This window comes from Entelurus aequoreus, linkage group LG13 (genome assembly GCF_033978785.1).
Source record: "Entelurus aequoreus isolate RoL-2023_Sb linkage group LG13, RoL_Eaeq_v1.1, whole genome shotgun sequence".
Classification (NCBI taxonomy): Eukaryota; Metazoa; Chordata; class Actinopteri; order Syngnathiformes; family Syngnathidae; genus Entelurus; species Entelurus aequoreus.
The window spans coordinates 44,192,096-44,214,725 of record NC_084743.1 but is presented as its reverse complement, the minus strand read 5'-3'; the positions used below and the strand labels follow the sequence as shown (position 1 = coordinate 44,214,725).

At 41.1% G+C, this 22,630-nt stretch overlaps 1 protein-coding gene across 1 annotated transcript in view; it reads left to right on the top strand.

Annotated features, from left to right (window-relative positions):
• Positions 1–1,246: 1,246 nt before the first annotated feature.
• Positions 1,247–22,630, top strand: part of LOC133663015 (alpha-2-macroglobulin-like) — a 52,903-nt gene continuing 31,519 nt past the window's right edge. Inside the window, exons 1-17 of the mRNA XM_062067199.1 lie at positions 1,247–1,519; positions 2,446–2,693; positions 5,923–6,103; positions 6,178–6,337; positions 7,433–7,485; positions 8,303–8,323; positions 9,169–9,334; positions 9,419–9,503; positions 12,041–12,179; positions 12,308–12,425; positions 12,522–12,631; positions 12,700–12,867; positions 13,975–14,199; positions 15,357–15,420; positions 15,494–15,639; positions 15,724–15,873; positions 22,446–22,589. Coding sequence (XP_061923183.1) covers positions 1,247–1,519; positions 2,446–2,693; positions 5,923–6,103; positions 6,178–6,337; positions 7,433–7,485; positions 8,303–8,323; positions 9,169–9,334; positions 9,419–9,503; positions 12,041–12,179; positions 12,308–12,425; positions 12,522–12,631; positions 12,700–12,867; positions 13,975–14,199; positions 15,357–15,420; positions 15,494–15,639; positions 15,724–15,873; positions 22,446–22,589 — 2,451 coding nt within the window. The remainder of the gene's footprint in view (positions 1,520–2,445; positions 2,694–5,922; positions 6,104–6,177; positions 6,338–7,432; positions 7,486–8,302; positions 8,324–9,168; positions 9,335–9,418; positions 9,504–12,040; positions 12,180–12,307; positions 12,426–12,521; positions 12,632–12,699; positions 12,868–13,974; positions 14,200–15,356; positions 15,421–15,493; positions 15,640–15,723; positions 15,874–22,445; positions 22,590–22,630) is intronic.

Here is a 22,630-nt window from a genome sequence, read left to right as displayed (position 1 = left end):
AAAAGTCAAGTATTTCTTATATATATATATATATATATATATATATATATATATATATATATATATATATATATATATATATATATATATATATTTAAATATACTCCTCCCCTCTTAACCACGCCCCCGCCCCACGCCCCCACCCCCACCCCCCCATCTCCCGAATTCGGAGGTCTCAAGGTTGGCAAGTATGCTGTTCACTGGGATAGGCAAGCTCAAGGATTTCAGTGTGAAGCTACACATTAATCCAGATGTACAGCCAACGTGTCAACCACACAGAAGGGTGCCATTCCATATCCGACAGAAGGTCGAAAAGGAATTACGAAAGCTGGAAGAGGACGACATAATCAAGGACCAACACCTTGGGTCTCTCCAATAGTTACCCCACCAAAGCTTAAAGACCCGGATCAAGTAAGGATCTGTGTTGACATTCGACAAGCAAATGTGGCAATACAACGTGAACGTCACCTCACGCCCACGATGGACGACGTGATCCATGAGCTAAACGATGCACATATCTTTTTAAAATTGGACCTCAACAAAGGCTACCATCAGCTGGAGCTACACCCGGATAGCCGTTACATCATCACCTTTACAACTCACCTAGGCCTGAGACGGTACAAAAGACTGAGCTTCGGCATATCGTCGGCTGCTGAAGTCTTCCAGAACACCATCTGTCAGGTATTGCACGGCATCCCTGGTGTCAAGAATTTAAGTGATGACATAATTGTGTACAGTTCATCCCAGAAAGCCCATGACGATGCTTTGCGGGCAGTCTTTTGCAGACTCAATCTGAATCGCAACAAGTGCGAATTTAACAAGCAAAGACTGGAATGATTTGGCTTCATCTTCTCAGCTGACGGCATCTCAGCTGACCCTCGCAAAGTGGCAGCCATACATTGAGCATCAGAGCCCAAAGACCCTGCCGAGATCAGAAGCCTTCTCGGCATGGCAAACTTCTGCTCCAGGTTCAGCAAATACTTCTCTACCATCACTGCACCGCTCAGAGAGCTCACCAAGAAAGTAGCACCTTGGACTTGGGGTTCTGAGCATTCAGCTGCGCTACAAGCACTCAAGGAGCGCCTCACCAGCGACACTACCATGTCCTACTTTGATCCGAAAAAGGACACTGAACTTGTTGTGGACGCCAGGCCCTAGCGATCATCTGGAGCTGTGAGCATTTCCACCTATACCTCTACGGTAATCAGTTTACCCTTGTGACTGACCAAAAACCGTTGGAGCTGGTATGGAACAACCCAAAGTCCAAGCCACCTGCCCGGATAAAGCAATGGGGACTTCACTTCAACCCTACGACTTTAAGATTGTCTACAGGAAGGGAGCTGACAATCCTGCTGATTACATGTCTCGACATCCGCTTACAGCTCAGACTTTCGGAAGCACGAGAGCTTCCAAGATTGCAGAGGAATATGTCAACTTCATATCGCAGTTGGCTACGCCCAAGGCAATGGTGCTGGACCACATCAAAGCAGAGACACTGAAAGATGACATTCTGCAACAGGTCGGTGCACATATTAAGAACAATTCATGGCACACAATCACTGACAAAGTACCGCATGCTGTTATACTTCAGCAGTACAGACATGTCAGAAATGAACTCACACTGTCAGCAAGCGAGGACCTCATACTCAGAGGCTGTAGGATTGTAATTCCATCATCTCTACAATGTCATGTCCTGGAACTTGCTCACCAAGGCCGTCAAGGCATTGCCAAGACAAAGGTCCTGCTCAGAGAAAAAGTGTGGTTTCCAGGCATTGATCAACAAGCAGAGACAATCATCAAAACCGGTTTAGCCTGTCAGGCTAACACTCCAGTCACCAGGACTGAGCCACTCAAAATGTCCAAGCTACCGGAGTTTTGCATGGCATTCAGTAAGTGCAGATTTCTATGGACCTCTCCCATCCGGAGAATACCTGATGGTATCCAGTAGTGGACATTCTACATGCAATTTCCTCCAGTGTGGTGATACCCCGCATGGACAACATCTTCTCAATGTTTGGGATACCACGTGTTGTGAAGACAGACAATGGACCTCCATTTAATGGTTCCCAGCTTTCCCAGTTTGCTCAATACATGGGATTCCATCACAGAAAAATAACACCACTTTGGCCACAAGCAAATGCGACAGCAGAAAGATTCATGCGTACGATTGGGAAGGTGATTCGTATCGCTCCGATGCAAGGCATCCCATTGAAGCAACAAATAAACATCTTCTTACGTGAGTACCGAGCTACACCACACTGCACGACAGGAAGATCTCCGGCAGAGTTGATGTTCCAACGACACATGAATACAAAGATACCATCAGCCTGCTCAGCAGCTACTGAGGAAAAAGCCAAAATGATGTACCGTTCTGATGAGCAACGACATGCAGCACCAGCTTACATCAAGCCAGGTGACATTGTGCTTTGTCGTCAAATGAAACAGAACAAGTTCACAACACCGTACAGCAAGGAACCACTCACAGTCACTAACGTGAAAGGCTCCATGGTGACAGCTAAACGGAATGACCATACCATCACTAGGGACAGTTTGTTCTTCAAGAAGATCCATCCCATGGCGCAGCAAGACCGACTGCCACCACTCGACTACGACGTGGATCCTGATCCTGATGATGGCAATGATCACTCAGAACCAGCACCTACACCGCCTAGATATCCAGTCAGGCAGCACAGGCATCCTCCAGCCTATCTGCGTGACTATGAATGGACTATTTAGAGTTTACGGATACATGCAAAGAAAATATATCCTTTCAATATCTTGTTTAGCCAGGTTGTGTTTATGAATGTCTATCATATGTTCTGTATCAACAAGTGTATGCAATGTGAAATATGATGTTGATATTTTTGAGTGTCCACACTTGTGATTTCAAGGCAGTAATTTTAAGTTTACAAGAATAACTTAAGTTGTATAAGAACCTGTGTTAGTGTCCATTTGATAGACAGGTTGTCTTTAAAAAACAAAACAAAAGAAGAGTGATGTGATATTTAGATATACGCTGGCTGCGTGGTGACATCAACACGCACTAGTGGACAATGTTAGAATAGTTACGCCTGATGCATGAGACAGGTGCATACTTGCCAACCCTCCCGGATTTTCCGGGAGACTCCCGAAATTCAGCGCCTCTCCCGAAAACCTCCCGGGACAAATTTTCTCCCGAAATTCAGGCGGAGCTGGAGGCCACGCCCCCTCCAGCTCCATGCGGACCTGAGTGAGGACAGCCTGTTTTCATGTCCGCGTTCCCACAATATAAACAGCGTGCCTGCCCAATCACGTTATAACTGTAGAATAATCGAGGGCGAGTTCTTGGTTTCTTATGTGGGTTTATTGTTAGGCAGTTTCATTAGCGTCCTCCCAGCGCGGTAACAACACACAACAACAGCAGTCACGTTTTCGTCTACCGTAAAGCAGTTCGTCTGCCGTAAACAGCAATGTTGTGACACTCTTAAACAGGACAATACTGCCATCTACTGTACATGCATATGTGACAATAACATCTACGGCTTTTGGAGAGTGCAGTGCACAACTGCGCACACAACAAGGAGACGAAGGCAAGGCAAGGCAAGGCAACTTTATTTGTATAGCGCTTTTCATACACAAGGCAGACTCAAAGTGCTTCACAGACAACAAAGTGAAATGAAAGAAAATAAAAGCTCTAGCAAGCTCTTACAGTCCTAATAAATATAAACCCATAATTACCAATTAGCTTTAAAATAACTGCACAATCGCAAAAGTCGCGAGAGCACATTTACGCTTTTGATAGAAAATTATAACATTTTAGATCACATGTAATGTAATGTTATTACTTCCAAATTTAAGTTATTTTATTCTACCCTTTTATGCCAATTTAGTTTTTCACTGTTCCCATACCACTGGGGGCCAAGCGTTTTACTGGTAAGACGTGAAGAACAAGGGGTTTCCCTGAAAGTTTTGGTAACACATGACTATCTGAGGAAGGATCTGACCTCTTTGGAAAGGTCATCGACTGAACCAGTTTTGTCTTCATTTCAGGCATTCTTAGTTTTCAAATTATTTCCACAACTCGCTGCACCTTACATCTGTTCTAAATGTGCAATTCCGAAATTCTTACTCATTCAGCACAAACTATATTGATAATATACATAATATAATCATGTACATTTCCATTTTTATGATTTTCCTTGATGCTTTCATCAGTTTAAAACACCAAAAAAACATGAAACCCCCCCACAATATTTTAATTTTAAGTCAACATTTTAATTTGAAAAACTATAATTTCTATCAAATTTAAAAGCATTTTAAAATCCTTTCTATGTCAACTAATAACATTTCCAAGGATGAAAGTCAGTCAGAATGATCTTTACACAGACACTAGGTGTGTTTTTATTACCTCTACAAATGCGCAAAATCTAAATATTGCAATAAAAAACTGGTATTGGAAATACCCATATTTAAAAAAATAAAAAACTCTTAAATATCGCTAAAACATTTTAATGCTCTCATGAGGTGTTTTTTTTAGACGTGTCGATATAGAAGTGTGTCGCAAAAACATGGTGGAAAAACTTTTTTGCATTTACATGGCACATTAAGTCTCTAAAGAATAGCACTATATAAACATTTACGAGAATTACGGCTCATGACACAACACACTGTCTAATTAAAACACCTACAAAGCACTTTGTTGAAATTCTTAGAATAAATAACTTTTATTTTGCAAAAAACTGGTGGAAACACAGCTCCTGTTGTTGCTGCCACTAGAGAAGAGGTCTCTGAAGCGCGGCCCAAATGACATGTCCCCTGCACTTTTTCAAAAAGGTCCCCTGCAGTTTTTACTGACCAAACACAAAGTTACGCTATATTAAAAGGAGATGGGTCAAGCACTAGAATTCTGGGTCTGTGTGCATGTTTGCGTGCTTTTTTGGTAATTAGGCGTGTTAACTAGTTGAGTCCCACACACCTCGGAAAAAATGTTTTAATCTTTTGTTAGAAAATGTTTGCCTGTAAATATTTTATGCTTTTAATTTATCAGCTGTTTAAGTGGAATTATGGACATCTTAGTTGATTGTTTGTCATATTCCAATATTGCCATGTACATTTTTACATATAAATTATTTTGTTGACATTCTTTATTGCTATATATTTTGTTTCATAGTGCTTTAAAGTAAAAGCTCTGAAATCGAACTCAACTTGAATCTTAATTGAGAACCTGTCTGTCGCAAAACTTGTCATCCCTCCTGTTTTCCCAGAGAAACTCTAAGATTTTGCCCTTCTTTACAGGCTTTTTTAAAAATGTCATTTTCACATGGTGTGCAAGAAAAATATTTTACATGAGGTCTAAATTGAAATGTACGGGACTATTCAGCAAACTTTTGTTTGTGCTAAATAAGTAAAAACAGATGGACAATCAGTGTGTTGTGGAAATAATGCTTTGTAAGACATTTCTGACATAAAAATTAAGAACTTTTCCAGTTTATTACCTTTAGCTTACAGACACAGAATGCAGACCGGTCCACTCTGTATTGTCCGGTCAACTCAGATTTGAGACCCCATTCAATGCAACTGAATTATAACAATGACTACAAAAACAACCACATTGGACAAGTACAGGTTTTTCTTGTGAAACAAGTCCCATCAAAAGAAGATTATTCCCCAAATTTTCCAAATACTTGGGTGTGTGACAGGGGTGGAACTTCGTATCAGCGACTATATAGCCCAAGCAGACATTGAGCATCCTCCAGGTTAACCATGGGGACCTTGAGAACTCTGTCGCTGACGTGGACATGGTGTGTGGTCTTCAGCTGGATGTGTGTTGGTCACACAGAAGCAAAACCGTGAGTTTTACTTCACTTTTTACACCCTGCTAACACATTGTTTCCAAATAAATTGTGATTCAATTTCTTATTCAATGTGGTTCTGCAAACATAGACACTACCTGGTTGGAATCCCGACAATTCTAGAAGCTGGAGCTGACACCAATTTCTGTGCCAGTCTTCTGCAAGTCAATGACCTTCTGACTATGACTGTCTCTTTAAACTCTAAAGAAGCAAATATTATCCTCTTCAATGAGGCATCCGGCGAAGACTTCCATAAGTGCATCAGTTTTAAGGTCGGTTGAATTTTTCTTCCAATATTTTTATTTTTTTTTTTCTATATGGTGAATATATACGTTTCTGCAACCAGGTTCCGCTTCCAAACAGCAATGAAGAGATAAGGGAACTTGTCGTGGAGGTAAAAGGTGCAAAATTCTACTCACGAGAGGTCAGTAAAGTCTTGATCAAGGTCTATGAACCGATGACCTTCGTGCAAACAGATAAACCCATCTACCTCCCAGGACAAACAGGTAACCTCATTATCCATTTTGTCCCAGTTAAGTCCGTTTTGACTTGAGATATACATTTTTTCTAAAAGGAATGCGTAATGTATAGATTATTGCAGCAATAACCTTGACCAATAACATTCTAACAATTACAAATGGATTTTGTGTGTGCACACCTTTGGTTTCATTATAATAACAATCTATTCATCTATTTTTAACACAATAGTATACTATCTTTTCTTGCCATCAATGTCAGAAGGAAAGTATGTCAATTTTTTTTATTATTAAGCACAAAATATTTTTGTGGTTTGGAACATTTCTGTGTTTAGAGCGTTTGGTACAATAGAGCTTACAATGGAATGTACTACAAACAACTGCTTCAGTATGGTGCAGACTAGCAGTGCTATGATTTTCCAAGTCAGCTACACGTTTTGTCAGGTTTTTTAATTATTTCTTTCTTTAATTTAATAAATATCCACTTCTTTTCAGCATTGTCTTTTACGCTCACTTTCTTCCTTCCCATGGTTGGAAAAACAAAGTTATGGTAAACGGGTTGTACTTGTATAGTGCTTTTTTACCTTTTTTTTAAGGAACTCAAAGCGCTTTGACACTATTTCCACATTCACCCATTCACACACACACATTCACACACTGATGGCAGGAGCTGCCGTGCACGGCGCTAACCAGGACCATCAAGAGCAAGGGTGAAGTGTCTTGCTCAAGGACACAACGGACGTGACTAAGATGGTAGAAGGTGGGGATTGAACCAGTAACCCTCAGATTGCTGGCACGGCCACTCTCCCAACTTCACCACGCCGTCCCCGTTATGCCTAAATCCAGTTACGTTAAATCTCTAGCTATGAGCTAATGCTAGCGAGTAAGAACTCATGTTTTAGTTCGATTGTTCTATATGGCTGCTTTAAGATATCAAATTAATCAGGCACAGCATCCTACTGCAAATATAGTAAGCCTGTAATGAGTTGAACAGCTGCCCAAAAGTCATCTGTCTTACTATCTTCATTACACGCTGTTAATGTCTTATAAAGTGATTAAAAACAATATTTTGTCTTATTGGATAGAATATTCAACAATATGTCACTTGTGCCCCTCCCCTCTCAGTGCAATTCCGAGTTGTATCCCTGGACACCAAGTTCAGACCTGCCTTCCAGATGGTGAGTGTTTATTCTGATGTGTCTTTATTTTAATGTTACTTACAAACTATGCGACTGTAAATACTGACCACTCAGGTTAAGAGCAAAATATACAAGTCATGTGATGAAGTGACCCTTCTTGAAGGTGTTAGGTCATGCAGAGTCACCATAGCAATAAAGTAATAGTGAGTGCCAAATGAGTGAAATAAATAATTGTTTTAATATGCGGTATGGTATTCACCGCAGTTAATATTGAATGTACTTTGTACCATGTAATATGTGGTAGACATAACATGACATGTATGTCAAATTAAGTTCGTTGATATGTTGTTAAACTAGTATTTTCCATCACCTTGTTCATGTTTTATTTTACTTTTGAACGTGCTTAACGATTTACTTTTTATTTATCACACACTTTAGTTTACTTTATTATATAAATATAAATATATAATATATATACATACTGTATTTATGTATTTATGTAATAAATAATACATATATGAGTTCCAAAAACAGAAACATTGTACAGTTGATTATTAAATGGATAATACCTTAAGAATGGTAACAGATTGAAGTATATTGCTGGATTTGGTTGCAATTCACATACTGTACATGTGTGCGCTGTTCAGCTCAATAACGGCAATTTGTTGTTACAATTTCAGATCTTCTTGTTTACTTCAATCTGCTGTAATATTTAATTTCACTTTGTCTCATTTTCAGATGATGATGATGTGTTAACATAATTATTTTCTCATTTATCTTTCTTCTTTTTCTTTATCTTTCTTCTTATTCACAAAGGCAGCAAATCTAAACTAATCTTTCCCTTCTTTGTTTGCAGTACAAAACCATTACGATTGAGGTAAGATTATTTCATTTTATTACATATAAATGTTTGAGCAGTAAACAAACGCAAATATTATTTTGTCTTTTTGCCCCCAAAGCCTTACTATGTGCAGTAACTTATTCCCTGATTTTGTAATCAGCACAAAAAATGTATTACCGATATAACCAAATCAACAATGTAAATCCCATCGATATTTGTGTGACTAAACATGGAAGCCACTTAAAAAATATCTATATCATCCTGCTAGTATTGATCTGATACTGGTATAAATATTATCAATATTTGAATCAATCTACCCACCTCTAATTAAAATGTTAAAACAACACACTCATTTCTAATTTCACACATGCACACACGCACACATAGCACTATTAAAAATATGGCCTGGCACTAAGGACTAAGGGAAAACACTACCTTTGAGACGTCCACTTTGGGGAAATACTCAAATTAACGCCATCTCAAAAATAGTATAAAACATATTTTAAAATATCTAAAATAAAATAAGAATAATACATTAAAAACATAACATTGAGAGAATAATAGTAGTAATAGTAGCAATAAATGAAATAGAAAAATGCAGATTACAAATTAAGATCCTAAGAATTGAACATGATCAGTAAAAAGCCTAATTAAAAAGGTGTATTTAACCTTTTTAACTTTAATTTAGTACTATTGTCATGTTACATCATATATATTGTAACTTTTATGCGATTTCAATGTTTGTTTGTTTTCTAAATATTCTTTAAATCACAAATACTTTGATTGAGACTTTTATTAGTAGGTTGCACTTTACTTTCAGGGTGGATTGTATGCATAAATATGGGGTAACTCTATCTTTTTATTTCCTTTTATGTAACAAGGATCCAAACAGGAACCTCATTGGACAGTGGCTGAACGAAACATCCAGCAGTAAAATTTTGCAGCTCTCTCACTCCCTGAACTCGGAGGCGCAGGAAGGAGAGTACCAAATCATGGTGGAGGTGGAGGAATCGATAATATTCCAGAGCTTTAAAGTGGAGAAATATGGTAATATTTTGTCCTTTAAACCTTTTTTGCATTGGGATTCTTAGAAATGAATACATAATAATTTTTACCATGATTTGTCTCTAGTTTTGCCAAAGTTTGATGTAACAATAGAAGGACCGGATGAAGTGACAGTCGTAGAGGATAACATCATCTTTGACGTGTGTGCACAGTAAGTACAAATATTTGAGGTTTTAATGTATACAGCAGATCTTCTTTATCACAGGGTTTACATTCTTAGACCTCAAGCAAATGGTGAAAGGTGAATGACAGACATACCGCTAAAAATGCCTATTTTTTATACTCTAAGCCACATATGTCAGAGTCAAGGCCCGCGGGCCATATCCGGCCCGCGAGAAGGTTTTTTACGGCCCTTGGGATGATCTTGATTTATTATTAGAACCGGCCCGCAGACCGCAGATCTTTTTTTTTTTTTTTTTTATTTTTTTTTTTTAGACCGCAGATCTTTTACACGCACCAAGCGGATGCCGGTCCAAGGTTCCGAAAGGGGGCGAGCGGCCCGCCGGGACGCGCCTGCCGGCCGAAGGGCTGCAGCCCGGCCGTCAGTCGCGGAGCCCGCCGTGCCACGCGCGCCAAGGGGGCGGGCCGAAACCCGGCCCCGAGGCCCTGAGACTTCTGCTTTGTTTCCCCAAACCGCGCGTCACCGCCGGGCCCGCACCACCGTCGGGCTGCAGCCCGAGCGTCGGTGGCGGAACCCGTCATGTGCCGCGCGCGCCAAGCGGAGCGGGGGGGTCAAGCGGGCCGAAACCCGCAGGCCACCCCCTCACCACGAGGCCCTGAGACTTCTGCGTTTGACCCCTACGCGCGGCCCGTCGGGACGCGCCCGCCGTCAAGCCACGAGGGCCAGCCGTCGGGTCGCGGAGCCCGCCGTGCCACGCGCGCCAAGGGGCGGGCCGAAACCAGCGGGGGGTTTCGGGCACCCAACTCGCCTCCCTCCCACGGAGGGAGGAGGGGGGTTTAATGTGAACATTACTGTGCAATCACATATTTAGAGTTTTTACTCAATTCAAGTTTAAAAGTTAAAGTTTAATATTTGTTTTCACTGCATGTTACTTCTCCTTAAACAAAGTGTTGTTTTTGATTTATAGATTTTTGCACTTTATTTTATTGTATTTCAATTTAATTATATTTTAAAAATATTTCAGTTGAGTGGATGATAGAAAATTGCTATTATTGTTTTTTTCTTTGAAGTAAATTTAGCCCACTTTTGCTAAAATAGAAAATATAGGCTACTGATGGTGCCTTGAATACCGGTTTCTTTCATTTAATGTTCATGTTATGGGGATTTTTATATAAAGGAAATTTGTCTTTTGTGTCTGTTGAAAATTAAAGATTACTGACAGAGCCATAAGAAAATATTGCTTTATTTATCTGATCATATTGGAATATATTTGTTAGGTTTTCAGTAGGTTCAATTAGGTTCACTAGACTATATGCGTCATTTAAAAATTTTTCAATGAACATTCGAACAGTCCGGCCCTCGGCTTGTAGCTAAATTTTTTATTTGGCCCTCCGTCCATTTGACTTTGACACCCCTGCTCTAAGCCAAGCATCCTTAATTATGTCTTTGGCCAGAATTTTCTCATCATCTGGAGATGATGACATCATCTATTTGCATACTTGGCCGTAACACATGTGCATGTATTTTTTTTTTAAAGGTAAAATATCAGAATGCATATATAAAGTAGGGGTGTCCTTTTCTGACATTGATATCGGATTGTGTTTACTTGTGCAAAGCTGGACAGCCAGTTAATTGCTAAAAGCATGCAGGTTGGTCTTTTCCTTCATGTTAGGAAAGTAATTTACAAAAAGATAAGCATGGTTCCCAGGAGCTATCACAGCTACACAACAGCTAAGCCCACAATAGCACAAGAGTTGGACATGCAAAATACATGTCTTTAATTGTATAATATGGCAGTCTAAGGCCGACATTTGTCATTATGAATATAAATTAATTGTAGTTGCATATTATTTACAGATACAAAGTATCCAAGGGAATAAATGTATCAGGAACAAATGAGTTTGCATCATTCAACTTACTGCGTCATGAGCTTAGCTTAATGAATTGTTGTGGCCACTAGGTGTCGCCATAACATATTACCTCTCCACTTTAACTTAGAGTTAAAGACAGTCCATTCCAGACTCTTGATAATACAGTAAATATGTTATGTTTTTATTAACTGCCATTGTTCTCTGTGTGACTAATTTCACTTATTCACTTATTACTTATCACTTATTATTTTAACATTCCCCACTTGTACAAAACAAAACAAGTATGATTTGTGCTGATATCGAATCATATCAATATCGATATCTGTCAATACTCAAGGCGTCAATATCTTTATTGAAGTGTATTTATTGTGGTATTAACCATGCAGTCACGCATCATCAGGTCCTGTCAAAGCATCTTCCTGTTGAGAGAATTCTGACTTGTGAGGCAACATCCTCAGTTGGATTCCTGGCTGCAGCACTCTTTTTTTCCCCCTGCAGATAGTGCAATCTGACCACTTTTGTATGTAATTTACCATTAAAACATTTTTAATCGCTTAATATGTGAGGGAGCAAATGCCAAACCCAGAATAATGGAGGATCTACTGTAGTATGAAATCATTAAATCATCATTTGGTGCGTAATTGTTTTTGCTCTGACAACACAATACACATGTTTTTTCTTTGTTTACATCGATAGGTACACATATGGACAGCCTGTGGCAGGTACTGCCACACTTAAGGTGTGTCGACCGGTGTATACCTATTTTGGTTCTCCTTTTGAGGGCCGATATAATAACTTTGAGATACCACCACCATGCTACGAGGACACAGAGCAGGTAGAGTAAGCAATAGTATTTCAGTTCCACCCAGAATACAATTTCATGCAATCATATATATATATTCTACTTGACTGCACGTCCCTGGTGAGGTTATAAATAGCAAATGATATCATTGTACTCTTCAGACAAACAACAAAGGCTGTGCCACCTTCACTGTGAAGATGTCCGATTTTACAAAAAGTTCCCTAGGTTCATTTCAAAATGTACTGGAAGTCAATGCTGAGGTGAAAGAAATGGGGACAGGCAAGTTTTTATCTTTATATATTTTGAAATGCAATTTGAATGATATAAAGTACATACGACTCATCAACAATAAATGTATGTTCTGTTCTTGTACAGATATTGAACAAAAACAGTCCAAAACGACTCAAATTTCCCAAGTGATTGGAAAGCTGTCATTTGTGGATACACCTAAAATTTATGAGAAAGGATCAAATGTGGAAGGAAAAGTAAGTGCAACACGCATGATGGGGCTGTGGAATGATTGTGAACTGACAGATCTTTGCTCTTCCAACAGGTTCAAGCAGTCCACTACAACAATACTCCAATTGCCGGCATGGTTTTGTACCTGCTGGAGGGTCAGGGGTGGAAGCCGTCTCTCCAGAAGACTCTCAGAACAGACAGGGATGGTTTCGCAACGTTCTCAATAAACACTACTTACCTTTACGGCGACATAAGTATATATGTAAGTAAGAACAGAATTGTGAGCCGACCTTCAACATAAAAGCACATTAGCAAGCTTTCAAACCATAAATAGTACACATGAAAGAAAAAAAAAAGGAATATGACCACATTTTCGACATCACTGAAAGCATGAACCCCTGAGGTTATTTTGGTGGCTTTTTCTCCAGCCCATTTTTTAAGTTGAAAAATGAACATGAAACGACAAATGCAAAGGATAATACTGCCAATTATTTGGTTAATCAGTGCAAGGTGACCTGACGTAAGCTGGACATGCACTATACCATGCTATGGCTATTTTCAGATCCCGACTTGCACTGCACAGTTGAGGATATTTTAGGGTAACCCACCTGGTCCAGCCAATGCGTCCTACCCAGAGCCCCAGCCTTGGTCCACCGAATGAGAGTGCAAGAATGCTTGGCGTCGAGCTAAAAACCTGAGCTATCAACTTGATTTAAGTGCATTAAGGCATCAGGGGGTGAGGTTTACTGACATACTGTACACTTGCACAGCAACATAACTACTGTCTACAGTACTTACACAGTATTAAAATGTACATACAGTGATTTTCTGTTAAGTGCAAAGTTACCTTCAAAATAAAAGCATGGCATAGTCAGTTTTTAGTTGGAAGTCTGTGAGATTCCTGTCTGTTCTTGAACATGCTACAGACAATGTTAAGCATTATTTTTTTATTCTTTTTGTGTAACAGAGATACAAAGTCTGGAAAAGTGAACAAAAAACCTAATTGTGCTATTCAGCTCCTTATTAGAGAACAGTAAGGTTTGCAAAAAGTACTAAAACACTGAAGAGATGGACATTTAAAAGTTCTGGTAAATTCATATTCAGTTCACCTGCAAAGATTGAAGTGCATTTCCTCCTAAATAGTTGTGACTTTTTGTGAGTAGTTTATATGCATTACAATAATACATGTTGGCAAAGACTGATTGAAGACTGATTGAACGTGAAAAGCTACTTTCTGGTCTTCAAAACATGCTTTACTACATCTTTAGCGTTTAAATTAAGATTTAACACGCATACAGGTTTGTGTTACGAAGCTTATATCTGTCTTAGCATTAATGAGTGCATGTATGTTCAATTTTATCTCATTTAGGTTAGCAGTACACCAAACCTTTACAATGATTATGGAACCTCTTACTATGAAATTGGAGAGCACACGGTGTCCCTGGTTCAAGAACCTAATCCTCATACGAAGACAGCCAGCTACCTGCAGGTGAAGGAGATGAAGGAGACCATTCCTTGTCACTCAGATGAGGACATCACCATCAGATATGCTGTAGCTGGAGAGTCTCAGGGCACCGCAGATATCATTTATCTGGTGAGTCAACATCGGCGTAAACTTGCAGGTTAAATATTTATTGGATACTTGGTGTGAATATGAATGATTGTAGCAAATGTGCTATGTTATTGACTTTCCAGCAAATACATACGTATTCAGCAATTTAAAATACAATTTAACTCGCAAGTTATAAGTAATAATTTACCGTATGAAGAAAACACAGCTGTGTGTGTGATAGTGATGTTTTAATTACAAAGTTACATGCAGTACATCACATGTTTATGCGTTCACAGTTTAACATGTCCGAAAGGAAGAGAAAGAAGCAGAGCTTATTTATTCTTACTCCTCCTCCAATTTCCAGCACGTACTGATAGTTTGTCCACTTTCCATGTTTAACTTGTACCATTGTACTATTTTTTTGCCAGTTAAAATGGATAAACATATGTTGAAAAGTTGTAAAGTTAATAGTTTGTTGTAAAAAAATAGATGTATTCAGTCATAAAAAATACATAAATGGAATTTAAAAATGTGAATGTGAGTGTGAATGTTGTCTATCTGTGTTGGCCCTGTGATGAGGTGGCGACTTGTCCAGGGTGTACCCCGCCTTCCACCCGATTGTAGCTGAGATAGGCTCCAGCGCCCCCGCGACCCCGAAGGGAATAAGCGGTAGAAAATGGATGGATGGATGGAATTAAAAAAAATAAAGGATCAAAAGTTAACCGAAACAATTACAAAATAGTAATTGGATATTGAGATTGGATATTGGTCAGATACCAGCAAAGCAAACAAGAAACAGAAGTATGCGTCCTGTATTGAGCTGAAAAGGGGCACACCTTTCTATTACCATGAGGATCAAAATAGTGTGTAAATATCAGTGTCATTAATGAATGACAAGGCATTTTATATAACATTTACTTCAAACTTATTCTCAGCACTTCTACACTTGTCCCCAATAAGAGAATACAATATCAGCATTTAATCATTAGTATGTTAATCCTTGTTGGTATAATGGTAAACCATTCTGACTTTTGTGGCAGAGGGTTTGGGTTTGATCCCGTGCAGTACGCTCATATACGCTCATGTCACCTACTAATTTGTTGTTAGAATTTTACAAATGGTCACTTTACTAACTGTATCCTCCCAAATAATAGTATGTTGTAAGGCACACTTACAGAGCAATCGTCCTCTCAATCCAGGTCTTATCCAGAGAAACGATTGTCTTTCAAGGAGCTCAACGGATTGTTGTAAACGAAAAATCAGGTGGGCAATGACTGGCATGAATTGTGAGTCTAGATAAGCCTTCGGATGATCCTAATCAGTTTTGATGTTCCAGTGACTGAGGGTGAGACGACGTTCCAGTTGCACATTTCTCCAGCGATGGCACCAGCTGTCCAGATTGTTGCATATGCTGTGCTTCCTAGTGCTACTGTGATTGCTCACAGTGCTGAGTTCACTACTGAGAAATGCTTCAGTGACAAAGTAAGTTCATTCATGTTTAGGTCCTATGCTCACAGAGTACTTCTGATATCCATATTGTAAAACGTGTGCATCGTTGTTTGCCAGGTCTCGGTGGAGTTTCGTCCATCTTCAGCTGTCCCAGGAGAAGAAACCACCTTGCAAGTGAAAGCCGAGCCAAACTCTCTTTGTGGGGTGAGCGCTGTTGACCAGAGTGTCCTCATTAAAGAGCCCGGAAAGACCTTAGATGCAGATAAGGTAAGTACATGTATCTTCCGCAGCACACGGAAAACAAATCAGTAAAAACCCACATTAACGAGACAACGTGGGGGAAGAACAGCTCTGGTTGTTACACGTTTTACTTCAGTGTGAATTTATCATCATCAAAAAATATTTCAATAATCATTCCTGCATTAAATTAAAGCTTTAAGTATTGAAAGAGGTAATAAACTATAGAGGACACTCTGACACTTCCATCCATCCATCTTCAACCGCTTATCCGGAATCGGGTCGCGGGGACAACAGCTCCAGCAGAGACCCTAGGGAGGCCCTCGTGAGGCATCCGCACGAGATGCCCGAACCACCTAAACTGGCTCCTTTCCAAGCGAAGGAGCAGCGGCTCTACTCTGAGTCTCTCTCGGGTGACTGAACTTCTCACTCTATACCTAAGGGAGATGCTAGCAACCCTTCTGAGGAAACTCATTTTGGCCGCTTGTATCAGCAATCTTATTCTTTCGGTCATGACCCACACTTCATGACCATAGGTGAGAGTAAGAATGTAGATAGCTCGGTAGACCGAGAGCTTTGCCTTCTGGCTCAGCTCTTGTTTCAACACAACAGTGCGGCAGACAGACTGCAATACTGCCCCAGCTGCTCCGATTCTCCGGCTGATTTCCTTCTCCATCTTTCCCTCACTCGTGAACAAGACCCCAAGATACTTAAACTTCTCCACCTGGGACAGAGTCTCGTTCTCTACCTGGACTGTACAAACCATCGGTTTCTTGCTGAGAACCATGGCCTCAGATTTGGAGATGCTGATCCTCATTCCAGCCGCCGAACACTCGGCTGCGAACTGATCCAGTGAGAGCTGAAGGTCACGAACCAATGGTGCCATCAGAACCACATCATCTGCAAACAGCAGTGACGCAACCCTGAGCCCCCCAAGACGTATACCCTCGCCGCCATGGTCACGACTCCGTCTAGAAATCCTGTCCATGAAAATTACAAACAGGATAGGTGACAGAGCGCAGCCTTGGCGGAGAACCAACCCCCACAGGAAAGGGATCCGACCTACATCCAAGCACCGGGACACAACTCTTGCTTTGGTTGTACAGAGATTGGATGGCCCTCAGAAGGGTCCCCCTCACCCCGTACTCCCTCAGCACCTCCCACAGGATCTCCCGGGGGACCCAGTCATATGCCTTCTTCAAATCCACAAAGCACATGTATACTGGATAGGCATACTCGCAGGCCTTCTCCAGGATTCCCGCAAGAGTAAAGAGCTGGTCAGTTGTTCCCCGACCATGACGGAATCCACATTGCTCCTCTTGAATCTGAGGTTCGACTATCGGCCGGACCCTCCTTTCCAGTACCTTGGCGTAAACTTTCCAAGAGAAGCTGAGTAGTGTGATACCCCAGTAATTAGCACACACCCTCTGGTCCCCCTTTTTGAATAGGGGAACCACCACCCCAGTCTGCCACTCCCTCGGCACTGTCGCAGACCTCCACGCAATGTCGAAAAGGTGTATCAACCAAGACAGCCGCTCAACACCCAGAGCCTTCCCCCGGAGCTTTGCCACTGTGGAGTTGTCTAACTACCTCAATGACTTCACTCCGAGAGATCGACACCATCCCCCATCATTCTCAGGCTCCAGTCCTGTCAGAGAGGGTATGTCTGATATAGTTGGGTCCAGGAGTTCCTCAAAGTGCTCTTTCCAATGCCCAACGACTTCCTCATTTGAAGTCAGCAGAGACCTATCCTTGCTGTACACAGCTTGGATGGTTCCCTGCTTCCCCCTCCTGAGGTGCCGTATGGTCTTCCAGAACAGCTTTGGTGCCACCCGATCCTTCTCCATGGATTCCCTGAACTGCTCCCACACCTTCTGCTTAGCCTCGTCCACAGCCATGGCCGCTGCCCTTCGGGCCTGTCGGTACCTTGCAACTGCCTCTCCCCTGGTATAACATACCATATAGGACTCCTTCTTCAGTCGGACGGCTTCCCTGACCACTGCTGTCCACCAGGGTGTTCAAGGGTTATCGGCCCTTGAGGCACCTAAGACCTTCTGGTCGCAGTTGCAGCTTTAGCAATAGAGGCTTTGAACATTGCCAATTCCTGTTCAATGTCCCCGAACCTCAACAGAGATGGCAGAGAAGTCCCGCCGAAGGCGGGAGTTGAATTCCCTCCGGACAGAGGACTCCTCCAAACGTTCCCAGTTCACCCGCACTACACGTTTGGGTTTGCCAGGTTTGTCCAGAGGTTCCCCCGCCATCTGACCCAACTCACTACCAGATGGTGATCAGTTGACAGTTCAGCCCCTCTCTTCACCCGAGTGGCCAAAACATTCGGCCTCAGATCAGCTGATACGATTACAAAATCGATCATTGATCTTTGGCCTTGGGTGCTCTAGTACCAGGTACACCTATGAGCACCCTTATGTTTGAACATGGTGTTTGTTATCGCAAGTTCATGACTAGCACAGAAGTCCAATAACAATCCACCACTCAGTTCCAGATCAGGGAGACCGTTCCTCCCAATCACGCCAGTCCAGGTATCACTGTCATTGCCCATGTGCGTGTTGAAGTTCCCCAGCAAGACTATGGAATCCCCTGCCGGCGCCCTATTCAGGACCCCATGCAAGGTATCCAAGAAGGCCGAATACTTTGAACTCTTGTTTGGTGCGTACGCACAAATAACAGTCAGAGTTTTTCCCCCTCCAACCCTAAGGCGAAGGGAGGCGACCCTCTTGTCCACTGGGGTGAACTCCAACGTACAGGCACTCAGCCGGGGACTCGTGAGTATCCCCACACCCTCCTGAGCCCTCACACCCTGAACAACTCCAGAAGTGAACAAGATCCATTCCTTGTCCAGGAGTGTGGTTTCAGAGCCCTTGCTAAGCGTAGAGGTAAGCCCCACCAGATCCAACCGGTAGCGCTCCACCTCCCGCACTAGCTCAGGCTCCTTCCCCGCCAGCATAGAGATGCGCCACGTCCCAAAAGTCAGCCCATGCTTCCCCGAATTGATCCGTCTGGAGCCTCCGCTTTCACTGCCATCCAATTGGCAGCGCACCCGACCCCACTGGTTCCGACCGCGGGTGGTGGGTCCACGTGGCGGAGAAGATGTTGTGTCCACATAGCTTCTTCGGGCTAGCCCGGCCACCAGGCACTCACTGACAAGCCCTGCCTCCGGGCCTAGCTCCAGAGGAGGGCCCCGGGCTTCCTCCGGGCCGGGTAACGCATCTTCTAGTTTGGTTCATAGGGGGTATCGTAACCCTGATGAGCGGGGGGAGGGGGGGTTGGGGGGGGGGGGGGTCATTTGGGTGCTACACCTTGCCCAAGGGTAACCCGGAACTATGTAAGGCAGGGGCGTTCAACTCCCTGAGGCTTTATACAAGCCCATATACCACTTAATGTCCTCAAATAAGCACACAAAGTAGGTACTCTACTGTATTTTTGTGAAGTAATTTACAAAAGGTAACATGGTAAGCCATAGGCTACTTGGAGCGAGCAGCTACACAACAGCTAAGCACACAATACTACACAAGCTACACATACGTAATAAAATGTGTTCTTTATTGAACAATATTGCATTGCAGTGTAGACACATTTGTCAATGTAAACAAGTATTTAACAATAATAGTAACATTTTACTTACAGATACGAAGTTTCCATTGTGGAAGCATATTAGAAAATATCCAGTAACAAACTGTATTGTGCTTTATCATGAGTTTAACTTATTCAATTATTGTGGCCGCTGGCTGTCACCAAGAAATCAAGACAGCATGGTTTATTCCAGACAGGTAATAATAAACAAATTTAGTGTTTTTACCACTTGCCATTGTTCTCTGTTTGAGTAATTTCACTTGATCCAACATTTTAACATTCCACACAACAAAATAATAAAAGTATGTATGATTTGTGTTGATATCGTATCGAATCAACATCGGTATCGACCAATACTCAAGTCTTCAATATCGATATTGTATCAGAAATGAAAAAGTTAGTTTGCTGTCGTAATGTTATTTTAATTTGATAATTTCTTTCTGGAGGCAAGAAAAGAGCAAAAGTTTATGTGCATTGACAATTTAATAAATACAAACCCGGTTCAATATGAGTTGGGAAATTGTGTTAGATGTAAATATAAACGGAATACAATGATTTGCAAATCTTTTTCAACCCATATTCAATTGAATGCACTACAAAGACAAGATATTTGATGTTCAAACTCATAAACTTTATATATTTTTTGCAAATAATAATTAACTTAAAATTTCATGGCTGCAACACGTGCCAAAGTAGTTGGGAAAGGGCATGTTCACCACTGTGTTACATGGCCTTTCCTTTTAACAACACTCAGTAAACGTTTGGGAACTGAGGAGACACATTTTTTAAGCTTCTCAGGTGGAATTATTTCCCATTCTTGATTGATGTACAGCTTAAGTTGTTCAACAGTCCGAGGGTCTCCGTTGTGGTGTTTTAGGCTTCATAATGCGCCACACATTTTCAATGGGAGACAGGTCTGGACTACAGGCAGGCCAGTCTAGTACCTGCACTCTTTTACTATGAAGCCACGTTGATGTAACATGTGGCTTGGCATTGTCTTGCTGAAATAAGCAGGGGCGTCCATGGTAACGTTGCTTGGATGGCAAAATATGTTGCTCCAAAACATGTATGTACCTTTCAGCATTAATGGCGCCTTCACAGATGTGTAAGTTACCCATGTCTTGGGCACTAATACACCCCCATACCATCACAGATGCTGGCTTTTCAACTTTGCGCCTATAACAATCCGGATGGTTCTTTTCCTCTTTGGTCCGGAGGACACAACGTCCACAGTTTCCAAAAACAATTTGAAATGTGGACTCGTCAGACCACAGAACACTTTTCCACTTTGTATCAGTCCATCTTAGATGATGTCAGGCCCAGCGAAGCCGACGGCGTTTCTGGGTGTTGTTGATAAACAGTTTTTGCCTTGCATAGTAGAGTATTAACTTGCACTTACAGATGTAGCGACCAACTGTAGTTACTGACAGTGGGTTTCTGAAGTGTTCCTGAGCCCATGTGGTGATATCCTTTACACACTGATGTCGCTTGTTGATGCAGTACAGCCTGAGGGATCGAAGGTCACGGGCTTAGCTGCTTACGTCCAGTGATTTCTCCAGATTCTCTGAACCCTTTGATGATATTACGGACCGTAGATGGTGAAATCCCTAAATTCCTTGCAATAACTGGTTGAGAAAGGTTTTTCTTAAACTGTTCAACAATTTGCTCACGCATTTGTTGACAAAGTGGTGACCCTCGCCCCATCCTTGTTTGTGAATGACTGAGCATTTCATGGAATCTACTTTTATACCCAATCATGGCACCCACCTGTTCCCAATTTGCCTGTTCACCTGTGGGATGTTCCAAATAAGTGTTTGATGAGCATTCCTCAACTTTATCAGTATTTATTGCCACTTTTCCCAACTTCTTTCTCACGTGTTGCTGGCATCAAATTCTAAAGTTAATGATTATTTGCAAAAATAAAAATGTTTATCAGTTTGAACATCAAATATGTTGTCTTTGTAGCATATTCAACTGAATATGGGTTTGAAAATGATTTGCAAATCATTGTATTCTGTTTATATTTACATTTAACACAATTTCCCAACTCATATGGAAACGGGGTTTGTACATCACTTAATACATTGTAACACAAAATCAGCAAGAAACATGAACAGGCCAGGCTACTGCATATGTGATATGTATTAATGAATATACCCAAGTATATGTGACAACAAATCACAAAGAGATTGTGACAGTCAACCAAAATTTTATTACTTGCTAGAATCAAGGCTATCAACCGTGTCAAAGTACTAAGCCAGCTAAGAACAATCTAAAATAGCTTTCCCGTTACACTTTTTAATGGTAACAGTTTTACACAATACATAAATTGTATTTTATTCTATACATTTTATAGAATACAAACATTAAGGAGCTGACGTGAAAAAACACAAAAAGTCCTCATACTTCAAGTTTAACTGTTACCAATTCCGTAATTCTCCATACCACAATTTAAGAGGCAGCACCCTCTGGTGTAAAGATATATGGTAAGTGTGACAACCAACCCGCGTGACAACTAACCCTCTACTCTATACGAGATCGTTGTACAAACGTAAATGTATTCCCCTACAGCAGCTTGCTAATGTACAACTGAGGCAGTTTTATCAGAACTGCATCGCAAGCTCATTTTAACTTGACTTCATTATTTAATTACTACAGGGAACTTGTGTAACATGCCACTTAAAACTGTGTATGTAAAGAAATATACATTTGAAAAGGAATTAAGTGTATAATTGTATATAAATTACCAATGTATGGTGTATAATAAGTTATGACTTTGAAACGCTTGTCATTCAATATTGCTACTGATATTTAAAGTTATTGTTATTATTATGGCAATTAAGGACCATTTGGCCAGCAACACCTTCACCCCTAGTTTATTCATCTACAGTATCTCCCTTTTAGCTCTGAGCACCTTTCTTAAATGCAGCATGTTCTGTTTTTGTCAAAATATTAACCAGACCTTGGCACATCAGGTTTTCTTGAAACATATACTTTATCTTTTTTTCCAGATATTTACATTGTTGTACATCATAAAATCCTCATATGTTCCAAACGAAGTTCAAGATCCAGTGAAATGCTTACACGTCAGACCAAGAAGATCTATTTTGCCGTTCCCTGTGGATAACAGGAATGATCCTTTTACCGTTTTCCGGGTAATTATCTCACAGCACATTTTTATTCTACCCACCTTTGA